The sequence below is a fragment of the Sciurus carolinensis genome, chromosome 4, assembly GCF_902686445.1.
Source record: "Sciurus carolinensis chromosome 4, mSciCar1.2, whole genome shotgun sequence".
NCBI classification, from domain to species: domain Eukaryota; kingdom Metazoa; phylum Chordata; class Mammalia; order Rodentia; family Sciuridae; genus Sciurus; species Sciurus carolinensis.
This window is the reverse complement of record NC_062216.1, coordinates 298,622-324,034: the sequence shown is the minus strand read 5'-3', so window position 1 is coordinate 324,034 and position 25,413 is coordinate 298,622. Positions and strand designations below refer to the sequence as shown.

The following is a 25,413-nucleotide window of genomic DNA, read 5'->3' as shown; positions in this document are numbered from 1 at the left end:
TCTTCCTACTTCACCCTCCCAAGTAGAAGTCACACTTTAAGTTAACATGTTATATTTATGGTCTCTTTTATCTTAATGTAATTTTTGTAGGCTTGTCCAATCAATTGTATAATTTCCCATAAATGTTCACTTTTTTTTTTTAATACCGGGGATTGAACTCAGAAGCACTTGATCACTGAGCCACATCCCCTGTCCTATTTCGTATGTCACTTAGAGACAGGATCTCACTGAGTTGCTTAGCGCCTTGCTTTTGCTGAGGCTGACTTTGAACTTGATCTTCCTGCCTTAGCCTCCGGAGCCACTGGGATTGCAGGCATGCACCACTGTCCCCCTCGAACATTCACTTTTTGAAAGTTGTTCTTTTTGAACTAATTTCTTTCTTCAAATCCCCAAATTAATTGTACATTTTTTTTCCATGAAAGCCTCACTTTTCCACTAGGAATGATAAATGTTTTGAAAGTTTCAGTTAGAGAATCACAAGTAAACGACATTCCTAATGTCTTCCACCACCAGAGTTTTCTAGGTGTCCAGTATCAGTAAAATGAAATGTATAAATATTATTTTAACTGAAGTATATTACATTCACAGTTAACAAGGAGAAAATGTTACTTTTGCAATCTAAAATTTTTAAAAATATTTTTTAAACTTTATTTTTTTATGTGGTGCTAAGAATCAAACCCAGTGCCTCACATGTGCTAGGCAAGCACTCTACCACTGAGCTACAACCCCAACCCTAAAATTTTTTAAGAAAATAAAAATATTCGTGACATTAAATGAAAGTGTAAAATAGGGGGTAGTATTTGGTGGTCTCAAAGATCATGGATGCTTTTAATATTTTTCATTTTACTTTCCTTTTTAAGAAAGGAATATTATAGAAGAAATATTTTTTCCATGAGAGCCTGTCAAATGGTGTGTACACCCATTTTCCCATGATCAGTGAAATCTGTCATTTGTGCAACATGGATGGAAGTCAAGGACATTTGTAAAGTGAAATAAGCCATATACAGAAACACAGATACTACATATTCTCACTCATCTGTGAAATCTCAGAGAAATGGAAGCGAGTAGAATAGTGATCATTGAGACCAGGGAGAGGGAGACAGAAGGAGCTGGATAATGGGTCCCAAAATGCATTTAGGTTCTAGCGTTCTACTGATAGCACGGTGAGGTGACTGTAGTTAGCAGCAATCTCTACTTTACAAAGAACCAGAGAACCCAAATGGGAAGACTCCAAACACACAGAAATGATATGAAGATGGAGACACTGATTATCCTGATTTTATTATTACATATTATGTACATGTATTGAGTTATCACACTGTACCCTGTAAACATACAACTATTACGTGTCAGTTAAGAAGAAAAAATATTACTTAAATAGAAAAAAAAAATTCCTTGAAATGCTGCCATTAACACCTTTGTTGGAATGGAACAAAATCTTTTATGTACCCAATTGTCTGATTTTAAACCAAGTACCTGCACTGAAGAGTTCAAATAAATAGGTTTACCATCAACAACCAAACTTCCATTTCTTTCTGAGGTTACAGTTTTTCCTAAGTGTCTAATTTCCAAAGAATGCTTTACTGAAAGATTTTTATTTGACTTCTCTCTTTAAATTGAAATAGCAAGTGTAGACAGCAGTCCTTTTGAAAATAGTAATAAATTAACTCAGTTCTCATATGGAAAGGAGACTTAATTTCTTTGGTATTGCAACATATTAATTTTAGCTTGGATGTTTTTCTTCACATCTACCTTTTGTTGTGTCCATCATTTCTCAATTCTGATTGCCTGTCCTGCTTGGTAATTATATTTATTTTCCTGCAGGCTATTTTTTTCCTATTGGCATTAAACACCCATTCCCTGCTTTTTTGTTTTCTGGTGATTGCTTTGTGACAGACACTAGATTTCAAGTTAAAACCTGCTTCCACTGCTGGAAGAAGAGCATACTGATGAGGTGTGAGGAAAAGGAGAAGGGGACTGACCTGAAGTGTTAGGGTGCCTATTATGATCAGTAGGCAGTTTTCATTTGGTCCACGTGATAACACATAGCTCAAGTCTTTGGGGGCCTGCAGCAAAAGCTTGCCTCCCAGAACCCGATCTCCCAGCTCTATTTTCATGGAATTTTTTTGTTTAACATACACACACAAACAACAAACAAAAACAACAGTAGCATCAGGTCAAAAGGAACATTTCAACAAGCCAAAAATGACAAATACTTTCTAAAAAAAAAAAATTATACTTAAAATAGCACACACTTATATACAGTGTCCCAGTATCCTGAAAGAAAAAAAAGTTTGTGTTTTGCTTTTAATATTAATCAAAAAGTGAATTGACCACTTGAAGACATTTTGTTTGCTCTCAAAGTTCGTATTTATAGGAAACAGTTAAGCAGTTTACAGGGTATTTATTCATAACTGGAGGTTGGAAGAACACGGGGTTAGGTGGCTGTAAAATATTTTTTGTTTTAAAATAGATGATTATTTTAAATTAATGACATGAACACTGTTAGTGACAAAACAGCAATCTTTTTATTCTTATGATGCATAGATGTTGTTTGTCTGATCAAGGTGCTGTGGTTTCATCTTCCCTTATGAATATCTGAGGACTGTTTACTTACTACGTTAACTATTACAGGAGAAGGGAGAGAAATAGGGTGGAGGATCAAATGCTTTTCCCCCTACCTAGAGGTCAGGTTTTCAAATATTAGATCTAGTGCTACTATATTCCACAAAATCTTATTCCCTGTCTTAATATCTACTCTGCTGTCTCAAATGCTGAGATAAAATGAAATTCATCAATGAATCTGCCAGCAATATTGGTAGAAAGTAATTTATGAGATTTTAATTTTAAACTTTGCTTCTTTAAGTAATTTAAAAAATTAAAATCATTTTCACAAATACTTTTTGCTTTATATTATAGCAGATGAAAGCATTTAGATGTGTTTATTAGTCAATTTATTTTTAGATATCTAGATACTGGGATTAAATTGGGTTAAAATTTATTAGTTAACATTCTTATTAAAGACAAAAGCCCTACTTTAATAACAAGATGTCCATTTGACATGTGCTTGAGATCATATTTGCTTGTGCTTGTTTATAGTACACTTTATGAATAATGCATGGATCAGATGACATATCTGCCAGTATTAAATATGAAAGTCGTGCTTTCACTCCTACTGAAAAGGAATTGTTTAGTAAATGCTCAATTTTTTTGTAATAGTGTTTATAACAAGTAGAATGGACAGGGATGAACGTCACAAACTCATTGCATTCATGGAACAGGTCTGTGCACAGGGCTACAAGGGAAGTGACTAGATACCAGAGAGGTCCTCCTGTGTAACTTGTAAGGGAAAGACGTGTCGTGCTCATGAGGTTGTTAAACACTGGAAATCACGTCAAGACTCTTAAATTTAGCATAGGATAATGAAATTTTTTTTTGACACTGCTCAATTTTAATTTAAAAAGGAAGATCGTCCTTATTTGATTGAACTATAAGAAGATATTTTGATTCTTATGAATTAACACATCTGAATTTACAGGGCATTCTTTCCCACCCTCCACTAACAACTTGGAATTTAGACTTCAAGGACTAGAACTTTGATGCTTAAAATGTACTTGTATCTATCTAAACACTTTAAGTTGTTGCAAGCTCGTCATGGTTGCCTGTTTCCTTGTTCTGTCAGTATTGACATCCTACAGAGGTAGCAGCGTATGCATGTGTGTCTTTTAGGCACTTCAGCATTTTTACTGTTGGTAACATCTGTGCTGTCTGTGTCTACTACTTGTTTCATATTTGCTTTAAGGATGGCCAGGACATTCCTCTGACTCTATTGACTGATTTGTGCAAAATAATTTTATTTTATTTATTTATTTTTTTTTTTTTTTTTGAGACAGGGTCTTGCTAAACTGCGGAGGCTGGCGTTGACCTTGCGATCCTCCTGCCTCAGCCTCCTGAGCCTTTGGGATTACAGGCATGTGCCACCACTTCCAGCTAGTTGGTAATTTTTAAGCAAAGGCCAGGCATGATTAGATTTGTGATCAGAAGGATGAAAGTAGTAGCAATGAGCATCTGAAAATCCCAGGCCTGCTGGCTAAATACCATGCTCCTTGTAGAAGGGGCTGGTTCCCAGATGTGGGATAGAGAGAATGCAGGATGAACTGTGGCATCTTGTGGGGCCAAAAAAAGTCTGTCTGTTTGCAGGAGGGCATGGTTATGCCAGAGGGCACTGGGTCCACACTGAAGGACCTGGTAACCAGCACTGGGATGATTTGAGCAACAAAATATGCAATGATGATACAAGATTTTAACTCTCAGAATAACTGAAACATGAGTCCAAAAGTGAATAAATAATTTAAAAAGTAATAATCCAATAAACAAATGAGAAAGTGGGAACAGCTTCCTTGCAGAAGAAATCCATTTAATACAGAAGAAACAAGGGAAAAAGAAAACCACCATTGGAATGCCACAGCTAATCCTTTTGTGGGTGTTGCAGACAGGACCCACAAATGATGCTAACTTAGTGAATGGAATTGAGGAGAAAATAATGTAGTCTGTTTTAGTCAGCTTTTTCACTGCTGTGACCAAAAGACCTGACAAAAACAATTTTAAGGAGAAAAAGTTTATTTTGGGCCTCACAGTTTCAGAAGTCTTAGTCCATAGATGGTTGACTCCATTGCTCTGGGCAGAAGGCGAGGCAGAATATCATGACAGAAGAGTGTGGTGGAAGAAAGCAACTCAGGACATCACACCAGGAAGCAGGGAGAGTTCTTACCACATTGAAATGTAAACCCCAAAGGCTCATCCCCAATGACCTCTTCCTCTAGCCACACCCTGCCTGCCTACAGTTACCATTCAGTTAATCCCATCAGTGGATTAGCACTGATTATGTTAAGACCTGTAACCCAGTCCTTTCACTTCTAAGCTTTTGCACGACTTGTCTCATACAAGAGCTTTTGGGAGACACCTCATGTCCAAACCATACTGTAGTCTCACCAAGAAGCACCAAGATGTTTGCTCATTATAAAGGGAAAAACAGTAACTTTGCAGGAAGAAATCTAGCAGATATCCCACACCTGGTGAACAAGGTTAACATAAGCAGAGATGAGACAGGGCAATGTCTGAAACCCTCCCTTGAAAAGAATTCTCTGTCTGTGATGGTATTACCTGAAGTTAATAACCTCAATCTAATCATAAGAAGACATCAGACAAACGCAAATTAGGAAGATCCTACAAAATAACTGATGACACTCTTCAAAAAAGTATTAAGGTCATGAAGAGGAAGGAAAGTGGGAGGAACTGATGCCAATTTGATGAAAGTGAGGTGATGAGGTGTAGGGTCCACAACAGGCCAGACCTTAGGGGTCTCTTGGCATGTCCTAGATCATCCAGATCTGGATCTATTCTTGTCCTTGAGGAAGGAACCGCCTGTCCTGAACCTCTAGACAGATACAGCTACCTGCAGCATCATGCAGGTGAAAATGGTAGACGTAAAATAAGCTGAGAATCTGAAGGCCTTGGATCCCATGGTCTTTGCAAGCTGTGCTAGCAAATTGTTGCTTGACTTTTAGGTTCTGTAGGACATATGGTTGAGATTACAACACATCTGTCCTGAGAGAATTGCCTATATTATAGAAGACAGTGATTGTGATTTCCTATAGGGATTTTAAGATTGTCATGAATTTTACTTTTAAAATTTTTATGATGTTGATATATGTTTATTTAATATTTTAATTTGGAATATTTCATAGTTTTATTGGAAAACTGCCATAAATTAGGCTGCAAATATAATTTATTTTGGATAATAAATTGAATTCAATGAAAATACTCTCTACTATTTGTTCTATAGTGTTTTCTTATGGTTTTTGTTTGTCAGTCCAGAAATCTGTGCCAAAAAGCCTTGGTAGACAAATCAGGTCAGATGTTGCATGTTTTCGTCCTCATACTGTTGTGTTTTACAGTTTTTAAGCATCAGCTTTCTTGTTTAAGCAAACTTTTGGTTCAGTGTTCCCAGTGGTAATCTGTGTGTCATGGAGGCTTGAACTGCTTGTTCTTTGGATTGTTATCTGTTTTTATATTGCATCCTTCTGCTCTAGGCAGCTGCTCAGCCACGGTGTTGCTTGGCATTGCTGGGCCATGGCATTTTCATAATTTCAGGCATGCATAGACACATACATTGTGCACATGCAGGAAGTTGTAGCATAGATATGGTTTCAGCTAGATGTCTTTATTAACTGGTGCCGTTCTGGCAAGTCTTTTAAGCTCTAAGCTTCCCTGTCCTCCTCCATTGTAAACCCAATGCCTTTTTACAATTTTATCTTAGAATTTGTTCTAGTTCATGAAAATTCTTATTCATTGATAGTCTGTAAATTAAGTATACTTTGATTTTTATTTTCTCTAGAAATTACTACTGTCATTATTTGGAATAGGACATTTTCTTCTTTGCCACTTAAAGGAAATATACATGACAGTTTTATTACATGGCGTTCTGAACCTTCCTTTTGATTATACTTCTGAGCACTGTAGTATATTTTTTAAACTATTGCACAGACCTCCTGCCTCTTCCTTATGACTCTTCAGCTTGGGTGATCACATTTCATGTGGGTTGTTAAACATACAGCCTTTCTGCACTGGACTCTGCTCAACCTCAATAGATTGTATGGGGAATCACACTTCAGCAAGTTTCTATATGCTAATGATGATTTCATATAATATTTTTTAAAAGTGACTGGGCATGGTGGCACACACCTGTAATCCCAGCAGCTTGGGAGGCTGAGGCAGGAGGATAGCAAGTTCAAAGCCAGCCTCAGCAAAAGCGAGGCACTAAGCAACTCAGACAGTCTCTAAATAAAATACAAAATAGGGCTGGGGATGTGGCTCAGGGGTTAAGTGCCCCTAAGTTCAATCCCGAGTACCAAAAAAAAAAAAAAAAAAAAAAAAAAAAGTATGGGCAATCTCTTGTTGCCAAGACCTCCTCATCAGTTCTGGGTTCTTAAGAGATCATTATCATTAAATTCACATTTTCCACCTAAACAGAGGTTTTTTCACTTCAACTGAAAGGAACCCTCTTACTCATCAGGATCCACTGAGCTATAGATTATCAGCCATTCTGTTCATGATGTCAGTACTCACCTGTTCCCCTCACTCAGCAGTTTGTTTTAATAGATGATACAAAAAAACACCAGAAGTTCTTGTTATCACGGTGCAAAGAGCCCTTTTGTTTTTTAAACCCACATTGTATTCTTTACAGCTGAAACACATGTTGAAGGAGTTAGTTCTAACATGTTATCTGAGAAGATGGTGAAATTAGGAAGGATTGATGTTTTTAAGGAGTGTTCTTGTGTAGAACTAAGGAAATCCCCTCTACTTCACCCGTAAGCCATTCTCATTTTCTCTCTTAGGACTTCATTTTGCACCTCATTACCCGTCCACTCTGCTGTGCACATGGACACACCAATGTGAGGCACTCCGACTTCTGCCACAGAATTTGTGGTGATTCTGAAGCTACTTTTTTTTTTTTTTTTTTTTTTTTTTTTTAGTTTCTAAATTTAATGAGGTTAAAAAAGAACTCCTTTTATTAACCTTTCTTTCTTACCTTTTCCAGTATACTGTTTTGAAGTCATACCTGTTTATAAACCACAATTAAGTCAAGATGTAAATATTTATTCATTAGGACAATTCCATCCCACCTCCAATTAAAGCAGAATGTAAACTAAAATAAAGTGAAGAATTTTCACATACATGGTAGAACCATGTGAACTTTATAAAATTGTTCCTTGATTATGATTGTCAACCTGCTTCATTCAAAGAAGAGAAACACATGGTGGGAGAGGGTGATGCACAAAGATCCCATCTGGTCTCCTCAGAGGTGGTCTGCTTCACACCTGACTCTAGAAACTGTGAATTTCATGTGAACTAACCAGTCTAGAAGGTACCTAGTTCCCAGAGCCAAACCCCACTTCGTCATGGTTCAGGGGCTGCCCTGTAGGAAAGATTCAACCGAAGATGGAAGTTACTGGAAGAGCAGTCTAACCCTATGTGCATTTAACCTGGAGTATGCCTGGCCTCCCTGATGGCCTGTGAGATGTGCCCTGCAGGGGAACAGCAGGAAGCAAAATGGATATCTTTTTGAGGGGCAGGGCATGGGGGTCATCTCCAGGGCATGTCTGGGTGGTGGCTTGAGGTTCTGTGTCTAGGTGTTCCCTGGTGTCCAATGATCAGTGTGGGGAGCCAGTTGCTTGACTCTCAGGTGGTGAGGATTTCTTTTTATTTCAAATGAAAGCCATTTGTGATTTAAATAACATAGTAAAGTGTTCATTTATTTTATTAATTGCTTGCCTTTATAGTGTTTGTTGAAAAGGTGCTGAAGAGACTTTTTCCTAATGTTCCAAGTGGCGAAGAAAAGGAGACACCCCAGATTTTCCCCTTGGAAAAACCACCCAGGAAGACAACGTCTGAGAAGGTGAAACGCAAGCGTATTCATCTTTTGACAGGTGAGATTGTTTGTAAACAAGGATGGATTAGATACTCAGGTTTTCCCCAGTGATCTGTACTTACACTGGAAAATGTATCCTCTTAGCCTGGGGCTTCTCTTTAGTGACCAAGTTTTGCAAAAGTCTTGACAGCAGTGGTCAATGGGACAGATGTCATTCTACACACACTTTGGTGAGTTGAGAATCAACTTGTAAAGGGAAGCCAGTTTTAGTACTCCCTAGCCATACACTAAGCTATAATATATTGAATTCATTTGGATGTTCTTTTCTGGATGAAGAGATTGGACTGTAGAAGGTTTGGGCTCAACCAGAATAAGAACAGCAGCCTCTACCTCTGTCACCTATCCCCAGTCATTGTACTGATCCTAGATGGCCTTTGCTGTCATTTAGCTTCTGCCCATTTAGAGACAGTGCTTGATGTTCCTTGCACATTGGTCTTTAGCAGATGTTTGTCCCACTGACAGCCCTATCTGAGGTCACTTGGTCAGTAGGAGTGCCTACAATGAGAGTCCTACCAACTTTAGTTTCCTAGCAATGTAACAAATGTTAACTAAATGGGAAACTATGAGATAAAAATGAATAGACCACATGATATACAGACACACATGGGTAGAGCTGCTTTCTTTCCCATAAATGCATAGATGTTAGCCCAAACCAAACTTGGGTTCCTGAGTTTCCTTTTTTTTGGTGAGAAATTTTTTTTAATGTTAGTCATTAAGAGTTTTATTTTTAGATACAGTCTTTGCATAGGTAAATGACAGTTTTGCACTTATATGAAAATGTTAATTATTATTCCATTAAATTTCAGGTACTTAAGATACCTTATTTGAATTAAAAATTCAAATAAGTATTTCTATTTTATGAAAAGTGAGCTTAGGATGTAGGGAACATTTAGGGTAATACCAATTTTTGGGTGGGGCTATGTTTCAGGTTAGTGTACAAAAATCTTTATTAAGAGACATGAATATTCATAAGAATAAATGCAGAAAAATATGTAGAAAATACATGAGTGTACATTTTTACCATATTTGTTTAATATAAGCCATAAAAGTAATTTTTCACCTCTGAATCAATTGCACAGGTAAATCACGTATATACATCTATAAGAATATCTTAATAATTACTGAGTTTCCATTTTTAAGATGGGTTCCCTATCTCTTTAGTAATAGTTTCTCACTAGGTATTTGTCATCCACATGATTCTGTTTCTGAAAGCTGTTTGATCTGTTAGTTCAGTTAAATAACCTTGAGAAAAGAAATTCAATTTAATTTCAGTGTTTATATCATATAATACTCAGTTGAATCTCAACAGGCAGGCCCAGCAATACCAGAGTCAGCCTCTTGCCCCACAGGTCAGATCCCCAACTTCCTTAGAATACGTTTTGCCAAGAAATAACATTATTCTTTGTGATTAGATTTCCATGTAAGCTCAGTAAGCCTATTTAATTTATAATATAATGAATGCCTGTGGTACCATTCTGCTTTTGGGTACCAGTTGATGTAAAGATGGATGAGAAGGTTGAATGTCCATTGTCACTGTTGAGAATTTAGTTGTTATTCTGATTCTGGATTCCATCAATGGAAGCATTCCCCACTCCTAAGACTGTTTTGGGTTTTTCTTTTGGCCTTCGTAGAGGAATTTGACACTAAGTTTATAAATCTGGGTCTGTTCTTATCCCAGATATTCAGTGGCCCTTTTAGACTAGAAACATGTGTTGTTGTATTGTTTCCTTGATAATTTTCTCTCCTTCATTTTCTATCTTTTCTAGTATAATATTCTAGAAAAGTATATACCTGATATTCAGATGTTGTAACTGCCACAGATCACATCTTTTTCTTATGTCTTTTATTTTTTATGACTTGGTCATTTTCATCTATTGTCTGGGAGATTTTTCTCAGCCTTTGTCTTTTACCCTTCCTGCTGTGTGTTTTTTTTTTTCTGTCATCCCATTTCAGTGTTTTGGAGCGGAGTAGGAGGAGAGGACTAGAGTTGCCAGCATTCATTATGGATAGACTCAGTTTCCCCATTTATATCATGGTGTTTACATATGGCACCTCAATTGTGCCTAGGGTTCAGCCACCCAGGGACCTAATGTCTACTCTGCAGACACTCTTCCTCTGTCTGGCCCTGGGGAAGCTGTCAGGAGCTTGTGGGGAGGGGGTGTTCTCAGCAGCCCTCCTGCCTGACTCCCTGGGATACCTCCAGAGAATATCTCCTTACGTTTGATGTGCTCCGCTGCCACTCCTTTCTGGCTTCTAATCCATATTGCTTTTATCTGGTCTTGCACATGCCCTATGAGGGTCCAGATCCTTTACCTTTCCTTCAGTAAGGCCACAGGAAGAGGTATAGTAAATATATCTGTTCCTCTTGTACCTTGATTTTTATCCTTTCCATATATAATTATTAGACTTAATAACTTCATTCATGTCCACTTGCTGTACTGAACTGCGTTCCCAGAACTCCTTCCCTAAGAGGCCAGTACGCCTGAGAATCAGAACTAGCAGTGAGGCCGTGGTCATCTCTGTCTCTGGCTCTGAGGGCAGCCAGCTCACAGGCAGCGCTCTCTCACTAACCTGCTGCCTCACCCAGTTGGCATGGGCAGTTCCAGTCTGTGACTGTGCAGCCTCCCCCCTCTTTGAGCTTGATTCCAGGGCCAGGTCACCAGTGAGCAGGATGCCACACATGACCAACAAGAGCAATAAGAATGAGTCTTCAACTATCTGCTAAATAAAATAAGCCAATCCCCCCAAGAGACCAGATGTTCTCTCTGATATGTGGATGCTAACACAAAATAAAGGGGCGAGGGGTGGGAATAGAAGTTCATTGGATTGGACAAAGGGGAATGAAGGGAAGGGAGGGGGTGAAAATAGGAAAGACAGAATGAATCGGACATAACTTTGCTACTTAGGATATGAATACATGTTAGTGTAACTCCACATCATGTCCAACCACAAGAATGGGAGGTCATACTCCATGTATGAATGTCAAAATCCATTCTACTATCATGTGTAACTATAAAGAACAAAGAAAAGAAAGAATGAAACTCTAGGCTTACATTCCCAAATTCCAGCTTCTTACCCAATCTGTGTAAGGGGCTACTTCAGTGGGTCTTGGCACTTTTTTGTTTGTACCATTGTAACTGCCTTCCAGTCAGGAGCTGAGCCCTGTCTATCTTCACATCCTGCCGTCCAGTCAGTTCTCTTCTCCCCATCTCCAAACCGTTATTGTAATCAGTCACCAAAGATTTGTGTTTGAATTTCACGTTAATGGAATAACACAGTATTTTCTGGTCTCTGTCTGGATTCTGTCAATTACCATGTACAGTTTATTTGTGGTTTTGCATTTCATTATGTTGTATTAATAAATTGAGTTCCATTGTTTTGCTCTCCCACAATTTATTCATGTTTCTTCTGATGGACTTCTGGATTGTTTGTAGTTCTATACTGTTAAGAATAAGTTACTTTGAATGTCCTTGTTCTGGTTGAGCACCTCTACCAAAAATCTGGAATCCAGAATGCTTACATCTGAAATGTTTTAACTTCAAGTGTGAAACTACAAGTAGAAAATGCTACACCTTGAGGGCTAGGTTATGGCAAGTCGTAGAGCACTTGCCTAGCATGTGTGAGGCGCTGGGTTCAATTCTCAGCACCACTATAAATAAATGAATAAAATAAAGGTCTGTCAACATCTAAAACAGATTAGAGAAAAAGAAAATGCCACACCTGATGTTATAAGACAATTCACAGTTAAAATGCAGGCTGACTAAGAATATTGTACAAAATTACCATCAGTCTATGTCTATCAGGATTATATGAAACATAAATCAACTTTGTGTTTAGATTCACGTCTCCTCCCCCCCCCCAGATGTCTAATTAAGTCTATGCAAATATTCCACAATCTAAAACAACAAAAATCTTAAATCCAAAACACTTCTGCTACCAAATATCTCAGATAAGAGAAACTCAATCTGTACACTTTTTTCCAGTGGTCATGTTTTTCTACCCTTGGAAAAAGGATAGGAGTAGAACTATGTGGTCATGAAGTAGATGTGTGCTTGAACTTTCTATGAAATTGCCTAAGAGTTCTCTGAAGTGATTGTACTACTTGACATTCCCACCAGCAACGCATGAAAGTTCCATCATCCTTGCCAGGATAAACCTAGAATCTAACAAGTGCTCTGTCACTGAGCTGTACCCCAGCTCTTGTGAGTCTTTTCTATTCAAGCCATTCCGACACATGGGAAGTGATATCTTACTCTTTTAATTTTCATTTTCCTATTCATTCCTGCTTTTTGTTACCTTTTTATTTGTGCTATTATCTGTTTATATTTGTTCTGTTAATGTCTTTTCATATTTTACCCATTTAAAAAATCAGATTGTCTTTTTATTTTTTAATTTTTTGATTTTTTTACATAAATTCAGCAACAAAACAGATATATCTTTTTTTTATTGTAAACAAATGGGATACATTTTGATTCTCTGTACATGGAGTAAAGGCATACCATTCGTGTAATCATAAATTTACACAGGTCAATGTTGTTTGATTCATTCTGCCATTTATTCCCCCTTACCCCCACCCCATCTACCCCTCTTTTCCCTCTATACAGTCCTTTCTTCCTCCTTTCTTGCCCCCCTCCCTAACCCTAACCCTAAACCTAACCCTAACCCTACTGCTAACCCCTCCCACCCCCATTATATGTCATCATCCGCTTATCAGTGAGATCATTGGTCCTTTGGTTTTTTGAGATTGACTTATCTCACTTAGCATGATACTCTCCAATTTCATCCATTTGCCTGCAAATGTCATAATTTTATCATTCTTTATGGCAGAGTAATATTCCATTGTATATATATATATATATATATACCACAGTTTCTTTAACCATTCATCAATTGAAGGACATCTAGGGTGGTTCCACAATCGGGCTATGGTGAATTGAGCAGCTATGAACATTGATGTGGCTGTATCTCTGTAGTATACTGATTTTAAGTCCTTTGGGTATAGACCAAGGAGTGGGATACTGGGTCAAATGGTGGTTCCATTTCAAGCTTTCTGAGGAATCTCCATACTGCTTTCCAGAGTGGTTGCACTAATTTGCAACCCCACCAGCAATGTATGAGTGTACCTTTTTCCCCACATCCTCGCCAACACCTATTGTTGCTTGTGTTCTTGATAATCGCCATACTAATTGGGGTGAGATGGAATCTTAGGGTAGTTTTGATTTGCATTTCTCTTATTACTAGAGATGTTGAACATTTTTTCATATATCTGTTGATTGCTTGTACATCTTCTGTGAAGTGTCTGTTTATTTCCTTAGCCCATTTGTTGATTGGGTTATTTGTATTCTTGGTGTAGAGTTTCGTGAGTTCTCTATATATTCTGGAAATTAGTGCTCTATCTGAAGTATGAGTGGCAAAGATTTTCTCCCACTCCTCTCTCTTCGCATTGCTGATAGTTTCCTTTGCTGAGACAAAGCTATTTAGTTTGAATCTATCCCAGTTATTGATTCTTGCTTTTATTTCCTGTGCTATGGGAGTTCTGTTAAGGAAGTCTGATCCTAAGCCGACACGTTAAATATTTGGACCTACTTTTTCTTCCATAAGATGCAGGTTCTCTGGTCTGATTTCACGGTCCTTGATCTGTTTTGAGTTGATTTTTGTGCAGGGTGAGAGATAGGGGTTTAATTTCATTCTGTTGCATATGGTTTTCCAATTTTCCCAGCACCATTTGTTGAAGAGGCTATCTTTTCTCCATTGCATAGTTTTGGCCCCTTTGTCTAGTATGAGAAAATTGTATTTATTTGAGTTTGTGTCCATGTCCTCTATTCTGTACCATTGATCTACCTGTCTGTTTTGGTACCAATACCATGCCGTTTTTGTTACTATTGCTTTGTAGTAGAGTTGAAGATCTGGTATTGCAATACCCCCTGTTTCATTCTTCCTGCTAAGGATGACTTTAGCTATTATGGGTTTCTTATTCTTCCAGATGAATTTCATAATTGCTTGCTCTATTTCTGTAAGGTACTTCATTGGGATTTTAATTGGAATTGCATTGAATCTGTATAGCACTTTTGGTAGTATGGCCATTTTGACAATATTAATTCTTCCTATCCAAGAACATGGGAGATCTTTCCATCTTCTAAGGTTTTCTTGAATTTCTTTCTTTAGTGTTCTGTAGTTCTCATTGTAGAGGTCTTTCACCTCTTTTGTGAGATTGATTCCCAAGTATTTTATTTTTTTCGAGGCTATTGTGAATGGGGTAGTTTTCCTAACTTCTCTTTCTGAAGATTCATCACTTATGTATAAAAATGCATTGGATTTATGAGCATTGATCTTATAACCTGCTACTTTACTGAATTCACTTATGAGTTCTAAGTTTCCTGGTGGAATTTCCAGGTTCCTCTAAAAATATATTCATGTCATCAGCGAACAGGGATAGTTCTTCTTTTCCTATTCGTATCCCTTTAATTTCTTTGGTCTGTCTAATTGCTCTGGCTAGAGTTTCAAGGGCGATGTTGAATAGAAGTGGTGAAAGAGGGCATCCCTGCCTTGTTCCAGTTTTTAGGGGTATGCTCTCAGTGTTTCACCATTTAGAATGATATTGGCAATGGGCTTAGAGTAGATGGCCTTTACAATGTTAAGAAATGTTCCCACTATCCCTATTTTTTCTAGTATTTTGAGCATGAAGGGATGCTGTATTTTATTGAATGCTTTTTCTGCATCTATTGAAATAATCATGTAATTCTTAAGTCTGTTGATGTGGTGAATGACATTTATTGATTTCCAGATGTTGAACCAACCTTGCATCCCTGTGATAAAACCCACTTGATCATGGTGCACTATCTTTTTAATATATTTTTGTGTGCGATTTGCTAAGATTTTGTTGAGAATGTTTGCGTCGATGTTCATTAAGGATATTGGTCTGAAATTTTCTTTCCTCAATGTGTCTCTGTCTGGTTTAGGTACCAAGTTGATATTGGCTTCATAGAACGAGTTTGGGAGGGTTCCCTCCTCTTCTATTTCATGGAATAGTTTGAGGAGTATTGGAATGAGCTGTTCTTTAAAGGTTTTGTAGAACTCGGCTGAGAACCCATCTGGTCCCGGACTTTTCTTTGTTGGTAGGCTTTTGATGACCTCTTCTATTTCATTGCTTCAAATTTATTTATTTAAGTTGTGTATGTCCTCCTCGTTCAGTTTAGGTAATTCATATATCTCTAGAAACTTGTTGATGTCTTCGAGGTTTTCTGTTTTGTTGGAATATAGATTTTCAAAATAGCTTCTAATTATGTTTTGTATTTCACTCCTGTCTGTTGTGATATTTCCTTGTTCATTCTGAATTTTAGTAATTCAAGTTTTCTCCCTCTTTCTCTTTGTTAGTGTGACTAAGGGTTTATCAATTTTGTTTATTTTTTCAAAGAACCAACTATTTATTTTGTTAATTTTTCCAATTGTTTCTTTTGTTTCAATTTCATTGATTTCGGCTCTGATTTTAACTATTTCCTTTCTTCTGCTACTTTTGGTGTTGGTCTGCTCTTCTTTTTCTAGGACTTTGAGCTGTAGTGTTAAGTCGTTTATTTGTTGATTTTTACTTCTTTTTTTGAATGCGCCACATGAAATAAATCTTCCTCTAAGTACTGCTTTCATAGTGTCCCAGAGATTTTGATATGATGTGTCTTTGTTCTCGTTTACTTCTAAGAATTTTTTTATTTCCCTCCTGATGTCTTCTGTTATCCATTCATCATATAATAGTGTATTATTTAATCTCCAAGTGTTGGAGAAGTTTCTGTTTTTTATTCTGTCATTTATTTCTAATTTCAGTCCATTATGATCTGATAGAATACAAGGTATTATCTCTATCTTCTTGTATTTGCTAACAGTAGCTTTGTGGCATAAAATATGGTATATTTTAGAGAAGGATCCATGTGCTGCTGAGAAGAAAGTGTATTCGTTCTTTGTTGGATGGTATATTCTATAAATGTCTGTTAAGTCCAAATTGTCGATTGTGTTATTGAGATCTATGGTTTCTTTATTCAATTTTTGTTTGAAAGATCTATCCAGTGCTGAGAGAGGTGTGTTGAAATCTCCTAGTATTATTGTATTGTGGTCTATTTGATTTCTGGAATTGAGAAGGATTTGTTTGACGTACATGGATGAGCCAATGTTCGGGACATAGATATTTATGATTGTTATATCTTCCTGATTTATGCTTCCCTTAATCAGTATGTAATGTCCTTCTTTATCCCTTCTGACTAGTTTTGACTTGAAGTCCACATTATTTGATATGAGGATGGATACTCCAGCTTTTTTGCTGTGTCCATGTGCATGGTATGTTTTTTCCCATCCTTTCACCTTTAGTCTGTGGGTATCTCTTTCTATGAGATGAGTCTCTTGCAGGCAGCATATTGTTGGATTTTTGTTTTTAATCCAATCTGCCAGTCTATGTCTTTTGATTGATGAGTTCAGGCCATTAACATTCAAGGTTATTATTGTGATATGATTTGTGTTCCCAGTCATTTGACTCATTTTTGTTTTTTGACATGATTTGGTTTCTTCTTTATTTGGCTATTCCTCTAGGCTAGTTCCTCCTGTTGCTGATTTGCATTGTTGTTTTTCATCTCTTCCTCATGATATATTTTGCTGAGAATGTTCTGTAATGCTGGCTTTCTTTTTGTAAATTCTTTTAGCTTTTGTTTATCATGGAAGGATTTTATTTCGTTGTCAAATCTGAAAGTAAGTTTTGCTGGGTACAAGATTCTTGGTTGGCTTCCTTTTTTTTCAGGGCTTGGTAAATGTTGTTCCAGGCCCTTCTAGCTTTTAGGGTCTGGATTGAAAAATCTGCTGATATTCTTATTGGTTTACCCCTGAATGTAATTTGATTCTTTTCTCTTGCGGCCTTTAAAATTCTATCTTTATTTTGTATGTTAGGTATTTTCGTAATAATGTGCCTTGGTATGGGTCTGTTGTAATTTTGTGTATTTGGAGTCCTATAAGCCTCTTATATCTGGTTTTCCATTTCATTCTTCAGATTTGGGAAATTTTCTGATATTATTTCATTGAATAGATTGTTCATTCCTTTGGTTTCTTTCCCTAAGCCTTCCTCAATCCCAGTAATTCTTAAATTTGACCTTTTCATGATGTCCCATAATTCTTGTAGATTCTGTTCATGATTTCTTACCATCTTCTCTATTTGGTCAACTTTGTTTTCAAGATTAAATATTTTGTTTTCAACATTGACAAATTTCTAGAGACATATGCTCCTCCCAAACTGAACCAGAAGGACATACACAATTTAAACAGATCAATATCAAGCAATGAAATAGAAGAAGCCATTAAAAATCTACCATCCAGGAAAAGCCCAGGACCAGACGGATTCTCAGCCAAGTTCTACAAGACCTTCAAAGAAGAACTCATTCCAATACTTCTCAAACTATTCCAGGAAATAGAAAAGGAGGGTACCCTACCGAACTCATTCTATGAAGCTAATATCACCCTCCTACCCAAACCAGGAAAAGACACATCAAGGAAAGAAAATTTTAGACCAATATCCTTGATGAATATAGATGCAAAGATCCTTAACAAAATATTGGCAAACCGTATCCAAAAACATATTAAGAAAATCATGCATCACGATCAAGTGGGGACCATCCCTGGAATGCAAGGATGGTTCAACAGCCGTAAATCAATAAATGTAATCCATCATGTCAGTAGACTTAAGGATAAGAATCACACGGTTATTTCCATTGACGCAGAAAAAGCGTTCGACAAAATACAACACCCCTTCATGCTCAAAACACTAGAAAAAATAGGGATAGTAGGAACATACCTGAACATTGTAAAGGCCATCTATGCTAAACCCATGGCCAACATCATTCTTAATGGAGAAAAACTGAAACCATTCCCTTTAAAAACGGGAACAAGACAGATATGTCCTCTTTCACCACTTCTATTCAACATTGTCCTTGAAACTCTAGCCATAGCAATTAGGCAGACCAAAGAAATTAAAGGGATATAAATAGGAAAAGAGGAACTTAAGCTGTCACTATTTGCAGATGACATGATTCTACATTTAGAGGATCCAAAAAACTCCTCCAGAAAACTTCTAGACCTCATCAATGAACTCAGCAAAATAGCAGGCTCTAAAATCAACATGCATAAATCTAAAGCATTTTTATATGCAAGTGACGAAACAGCTGAAAGGGAAATGAGGAAAACAACCCCATTTGCAATAGCCTCAAAAAAAATAAAATACTTGGGAATCAATCTAACCAAAGAGGTAAAAGATCTCTTCAATGAAAACTACAAAACATTGAAGAAAGAAATTGAGAAAGACCTTAGAAGATGGAAAGATCTCCCATGTTCTTGGATAGGAAGAATTAATATTGTCAAAATGGCCATACTACCAAAAGTGCTATACAGATTCAATGCAATTCCAATTAAAATCCCAATGATGTACCTTACAGAAATAGAGCAAGCAATCATGAAATTCATCTGGAAGAATAAGAAACCCAGAATAGCTAAAGCAATCCTTAGCAGGAAGAATGAAACAGGGGGTATTGCAATACCAGATCTTCAACTCTACTACAAAGCAATAGTAACAAAAACAGAATGGTATTGGCACCAAAATAGACAGGTAGATCAGTGGTACAGAATAGAGGACATGGACACAAACTCAAATAAATACAATTTTCTCATACTAGACAAAGGGGCCAAAAATATGCAATGGAGAAAAGATAGCCTCTTCAACAAATGGTGCTGGGAAAACTGGAAAACCATATGCAATAGAATGAAATTAAACCCCTATCTCTCACCCTACACAAAACTCAACTCACAATTGATCAAGGACCTCGGAATCAGACCAGAGACCCTGCATCTTATAGAAGAAAAAGTAGGTTCAAATCTTCACCTTGTTGGCTTAGGATCAGACTTCCTTAACAGGATTCCCATAGCACAAGAAATAAAAGCAAGAATCAATAACTGGGATAGATTCAAACTAAATAGCTTTCTCTCAGCAAAGGAAACTATCAGCAATGCGAAGAGAGAGCCTACGGAGTGGGAGAATATCTTTGCCACTCATACTTCAGATAGAGCACTAATTTCCAGAATATATAAAGAACTCAAAAAACTCTACACCAAGAATACAAATAACCCAATCAACAAATGAACAGACGCTTCACAGAAGATCTACAAGCAATCAACAAACATATGAAAAAATGTTCACCCTCTTTAGTAATAAGAGAAATGCAAATCAAAACTACCCTAAGATTCCATCTCACCCCAATTAGAATGGCGATTATCAAGAACACAAGCAACAATAGGTGTTGGCAAGGATGTGGGAAAAAAGATACACTCATACATTGCTGGTGGGGTTGCAAATTAGTGCAGCCACTCTGGAAAGCATTGTGGAGATTCCTTAGAAAACTTGGAATGGACCTACCATTTGACCCAGCTATCCCACTCCTTGGCCCATACCCAAAGGACTTAAAATCAGCATACTACAGAGATACAGACACAACAATGTTCATAGCTGCTCAATTCACCATAGCCCGATTGTGGAACCACCCTAGATGTCCTTCAACTGATGAATGGATAAAGAAACCATGGTATATATATACAATGGAATATTACTCAGCTATAAAGAATAATAAAATTATGGCATTTGCAGGCAAATGGATGAAATTGGAGAATATCGTGTTAAATGAGATAAGCCAATCTCAAAAATCCAAAAGACAAATGATCTCACTGATAAGCGGATGATGACACATAATGGGAGGTAAGAGGGGGGCAAGAATGGAGGGAGAAGGGATTCTGTAGAGGGAATAGAGAAGTGGGAGGGGTGGGGGTAGGGAAAAATAACGGGATGAATCAAACATCATTACCCAATGTAAATGTGTGATTATGCAAATGTTATGGTGTTACTCCATGTACAAACAGAAACAACATGTATCCCATTTGTTTACAATAAAAATAAGTTAAAAATATATATATATATTTTGTCTTCAATGTCTGAGGTTCTGTGTTCCAGGTGTTCTGTCCAATTGGTTATGCTTTCTATGGAGTTTTTAACTTGGTTTATTGTTTCCTTCATTTCCAGGATTTCTGTTTGTTTGTTTTTTTTCAGTATCTCTAACTCTTTATTGAAATGATCTCTTGCTTCCCGTATTTTTTCTTTTAACTGTTGGTTGGTGCCATCATTTAATTCCTGCATTTGCTCTTTCATCTCCTCCTTCAATGCCTGCATTTGTTCTTTCATCTCCTCGTTTGCTTCCCTGACTGTTTTAATTGTGTACATTCTGAACTCCCTTTCTGACATTTCTTCTGCTGTGCTATCATTGGGTTTTATTGATATAGTATCTAGGTTTGTTTGGGACTTTTTCTTCCCTGTTTTCTCATATTAGTCAATTATCATTGGGACTCTGAGATATTGCAGATTTCCTCTTTGGCTTATAGTGTCCCTGTAGATTTCCGGTATATCACCTCCCAGCCTTTAGTAGCCTGAAGTCTTGGAGGAACTTGATAACGCAGTGCTTCCGAAGAAAGCTGCCCCTAGCCCGCTACTGGTTCCAGGTTTGGAGGCTGGCTCTGTGTGGAAAGGCTCTCACCGGGCGGCCTGCTCCAAGAAGCTGGCTGCGGAAGGAGCCTGCCGCCAGAGGGTGCAGGGCTGCTTGGGGAAGACTCTGGCTGCCCTGCCCTGGTCCCAGAAGCCACCTGCAGGCCGGGGCCCACTGCTGGGTCCAGGGATTGGAGCTGGCTCTGTGCGGGAAGGCTCTCACTGGGCGGCCTGCTACAAGAAGCTGGTTGTGGAAGGAGCCTGCCACCAGAGGGTGCAGGGCTGCTTGGGGAAGACTCTAGCTGCCCTGCCCTGCTCCGAGAAGCTGCCCCTGTCCAGGCCTGCCGCCCGGGCCAAACTTCACCCGGTGGGAGAGACTCACCCCGCAGCTCTATGTTAGTCCGAGTCTCTCATTGCCTTCCCTTCTTGAATCCTGGGTTCTGGAGCGACGGGAGATGCAGTCACCCTCTAGTCCACCATCTTGGATCCTCCAAAACAGATATCTGACAGTTCTGGAGGCTGGAAAGTTGAAGATGAAGTTGCTGGCAGGTTAGGTTTCTGGTGAGAGGCACAGTCTCCTTCTGATGTGGTGCTTTATTGCTGGGTCCTTTGGAGGGGAGGAATGATGTGCCCTCACACAGCAGAAGGATGTCCAGGCAAGAGAGCCGAGGCTGTGTGAAGCTCTTTCATTCAAGAGCGTCTTTTTATTATTAATTTTAATAAGTCTTTACACATCTTGAATACAAGTTCTTTGCCATGTATAATTATTATGAATATTTTTTCCAGTGGTTGCTTACTCATTTTTAATCAACATTTTGAAGAGCAAAAAGTGTTAATTTTTATAAAGTTTGATTTATCAATTTTTTCTCATTTATCATCTGTGCTTTTTGCATCCCCTCTAAGAAATTTTTTTGTCCACCTCCAGGTAATGGAGATAGTCTTCTGTTTCTTTCCAAGAATATTTATCACTCAGGTTTCCCACCTCAAATCAGTTATGGAGTCTGCAGGTAGATAGACTTGTGACTTTTTCTTTTTCCGCTCATAGTAATATCCAGTTTTTCCAGTGCTTTTAAAATAACAACAACTTCCTAGGAGTAAATATATGAGATTATCTTCATGAAATTCAAGCATCTGTCCCAAAATTGAAGGACATGAGTTCACATGTATGTATTTTAAAATCAGACTATCAAGTTGCACAGAGAAACTCTTACAAATTATCTGGGCATCATGGTGTAAGCCTGTAATCCCAGCAACTTGGAAGGCTGAGACAGGAGGATCATAAGTTCAAAGATAGCCTTAGCAACTTAGACCCTATCTTAAAATTTAATAACAGGGGCGAGAGGGGGTTTAGCTCAGTGGTCAGGGTCCCCAGGTTGAGTCCACAGTACCCCCACTCAAAAAAAGGAAACTCTTAAAACTTTGTTTGCATTTGTATTATCATAGATTACTTTGGAGAGATTTAACTGCATCCATTATATTGCATACAGTATTGTTGACTCTTGCACTTGACTCTCAGGATTTACGACTGGAGGTTGCCCGGTCTCCACAGCATGACTGGACGTTTAAGGAATGTTTACTATATTTCACTGGGCATTTCTAACTATTTTACTGGAAAGGTTTTTATATTTTATCATCTGCCATCTCACCAGAAATGGAAACCTCTAATGGAGGAATATTTAACCCTGACCGATTAGCTGGTTAATTGAGCAAATGATAGTCTGCAGTAGGCTTGGTAGCAGCCAGTCCCATGGCCTGTCTTACTCTCTCAATATTCAGTAGATATGAGGTGTCCTCCAAAAGCCCATGAGTGAGACCATGCAAGAATTTTCAAAGTTGAAATTATATTTTAAGAGGTATAACCTAATCGGTGTGTTAATCCAGTGATATGGATTCCCTGGTTGGTAACTGTAGGCAGGTAGAATGTGGCTGGAGGAGATGGATCACTGGAGGCAAGTGTTGGGGATTTATATTTTGTACCTGGTGAGTGGAGCCTTCTTTCTCTGCTTCCTCTCTGTCATGTCCTGAGTTGCTTTTCTCCTCTACACCCTCTGCCATGATGTTCCACCTCACCTGGGGCCCAGTACTTTATAGTCATCTGTCTGTGGACTAAGATGTCTGGAACCATGAGCCAGAATAAACTTTTTCTCCTCTAATCGTTCTTGTCAGGTCTTTGGGTCACAGTAACAACAAAAAAAACAAAACAAAACAAAAAAAACTAACTTAAAACAAGCAGCAAACAAGGATTACATTTTGTCTTTAAGAACAAACACTTCAAACTTTGAGCATTTAGATATTTGTGCTTTCTAGGAAATATTATTATGAAGAGGGAAGTGCCTTTGAAATGGTTTGGCTCTGCAGTTGTGTGTGCTGGCATTGTGTGACAAAGCTGGTAGATAAGAGTTCGAAACTCAAGTGGGAATATTTTGTGAGATGATAAAATTCTGGATATGGCACCATTTGCCATATTAGTCATTCCATTTTAAATGTTCACTATTTCAGTAAAAAGTGGCTCAGAAATCCATACTGCTTGGCAGATATTATTCCACTGCTAAGCACTTTGAATTAACAATTACTGCACATGAGGTAACTGTAATGAAATTGTAGTGTGAAAGCTGGGTAAGTGAAGATTGATCATGAGTTTGTGGGTTGTGTATGTGCACATGTACACCTGCAGGGATGTGTGCACTTGCACATGTGCATGTGTGTGCATGTACACATTTGCAATTGTGTATGTGCTAAGAAGTTGGACACCAGCATTCATTCAAATCTAATGAAAATCAGAAGGAAAACGAAAGCAATTCTCCTTCTCCACTGAAAGCCTATTTTGATGAATTCCATGGAAAGGTGGAGAGGTGACTGTGATGTAGTGTGCCCTGGGGCAGAAGTGCTTGACTGTTGTAAGAGGATCTTGTTTGAAGGCTGGAGACATCCCTTCATGCCTTCTTGGCACAGTTTTGGAGGGATTTATACCTCAATTTTATCTCTGCAGAAGAAATTGCTGTGTTCTATGGTCACATATTTCTGTAGATCTAAGTACTTGAAATATAAGGATACCAAGAAAGAAGAAATGTTGCTAGGACATGCATGTTGGGCCTAATGTCTCTAGTGCCATCCACCAGACTGAATTCCCTACAGTAGCATCTCCACTTATCCCACACAGATACGAAATACTGTTTGTCATCTTCCCTCTGGGAATAATTAACTTAAAATATTTCATATTAAGATAATTGTAGTTATATTGTAGAGTACAATTAAATGTGCAGTATTTGAGCTAAATTTTAGAACTAATACAGACATATTATGCTTGGAACTTGTGGTTCTCTATACAGGATGCCTCCTGACAGAACCTCCCCATCATTAAAAACATGCAGCTAAGGAGCCCTCAAATGCTACTTTTGCCTCACAAGTTGACACAATTTTCCATAAGTACATATATATACTTGTCATTGAGAACTCAGAAAAATGAATTTCTTATCAATTACTGATAGAAATGTCACTTAGTACAGCCTTGCTGGAGGGTAGTTTCATAGCATTATTAAAATATTAGAGTTTGTATCTTTGATCCAATAATTCCTCTCCACATGTTAAATTGACTTGTATCCACAACCTCCAAATGTTGGAGTACCCCAAAACTCACTCCTCAGATTTCTTCTCTCAACCGTACCCTCTTACCAGGGAATTTAATGGACTTTTGTGCCTCCTATATATGTGCATACCTGGGGCTCCTAAACTGAGCTCTGCAAGCTTTCTGCAAACTCGGGGATTTTTGTACTGGAGTAATTTGTAAAGCAGGATACAAAGACTGCTTTCCCACTTTTGTATCTCAGGGAAGTGGTGTCCTCTTCCACTTGCTCAAGCCCAAACTAGTAGTCCCCTTCTCTGTGTGTGCGCATGCATTCTGTCTCTGACCACCTGCCTTAACCCTTACCTAGCCCTTCTGTACCTCTCTCTAGCATCTACTGCCATCAGCATATCCCAAATTGACCCCTTGTCACAGAAAACCTGTGTTGCTGACTGCCATATTTTCCCTATCTCACAGAGGTCCAACTGTTTGAATTGCTGAGAGCATGTGCCTTGGCAGACCCAGACTTCTATAGGGATGAGAGGAGATGCAGGAAGAGAGGTCAGGAAACTAAATGGCAAAGATGGGACAGGCTGCTATCTGATTCCCTCCCCAACTCTCCGGTTTGCATTAAAATCACTCAACTCTCAGGTGTGGGGTAATGATGATATGTAGCTGGATTGGCAAGGAACATAAGGGAAACAGCTGGCACTACAAGGAACCAGAACAAGGCAGATGCCAGAAAGTGTTGCCTCTGGGTTTACAGATTTATAGGAGGCTTTGGGAAATCACAGTCCTTGTTATTTGAAATCTGAG

The 25,413-nt window shown here is 38.1% G+C and overlaps 1 protein-coding gene across 5 annotated transcripts in view; it reads left to right on the top strand.

Moving 5' to 3' along the window:
- Erich1 (glutamate rich 1) overlaps nucleotides 1-25,413 on the top strand; it is an 89,457-nt gene that overhangs the window by 6,279 nt on the left and 57,765 nt on the right. For all 5 annotated transcript variants that reach the window (XM_047550175.1, XM_047550172.1, XM_047550173.1 and 2 more), the window contains exon 2: nucleotides 8,343-8,489. In XM_047550175.1, coding sequence (XP_047406131.1) covers nucleotides 8,343-8,489 — 147 coding nt within the window. The remainder of the gene's footprint in view (nucleotides 1-8,342; nucleotides 8,490-25,413) is intronic.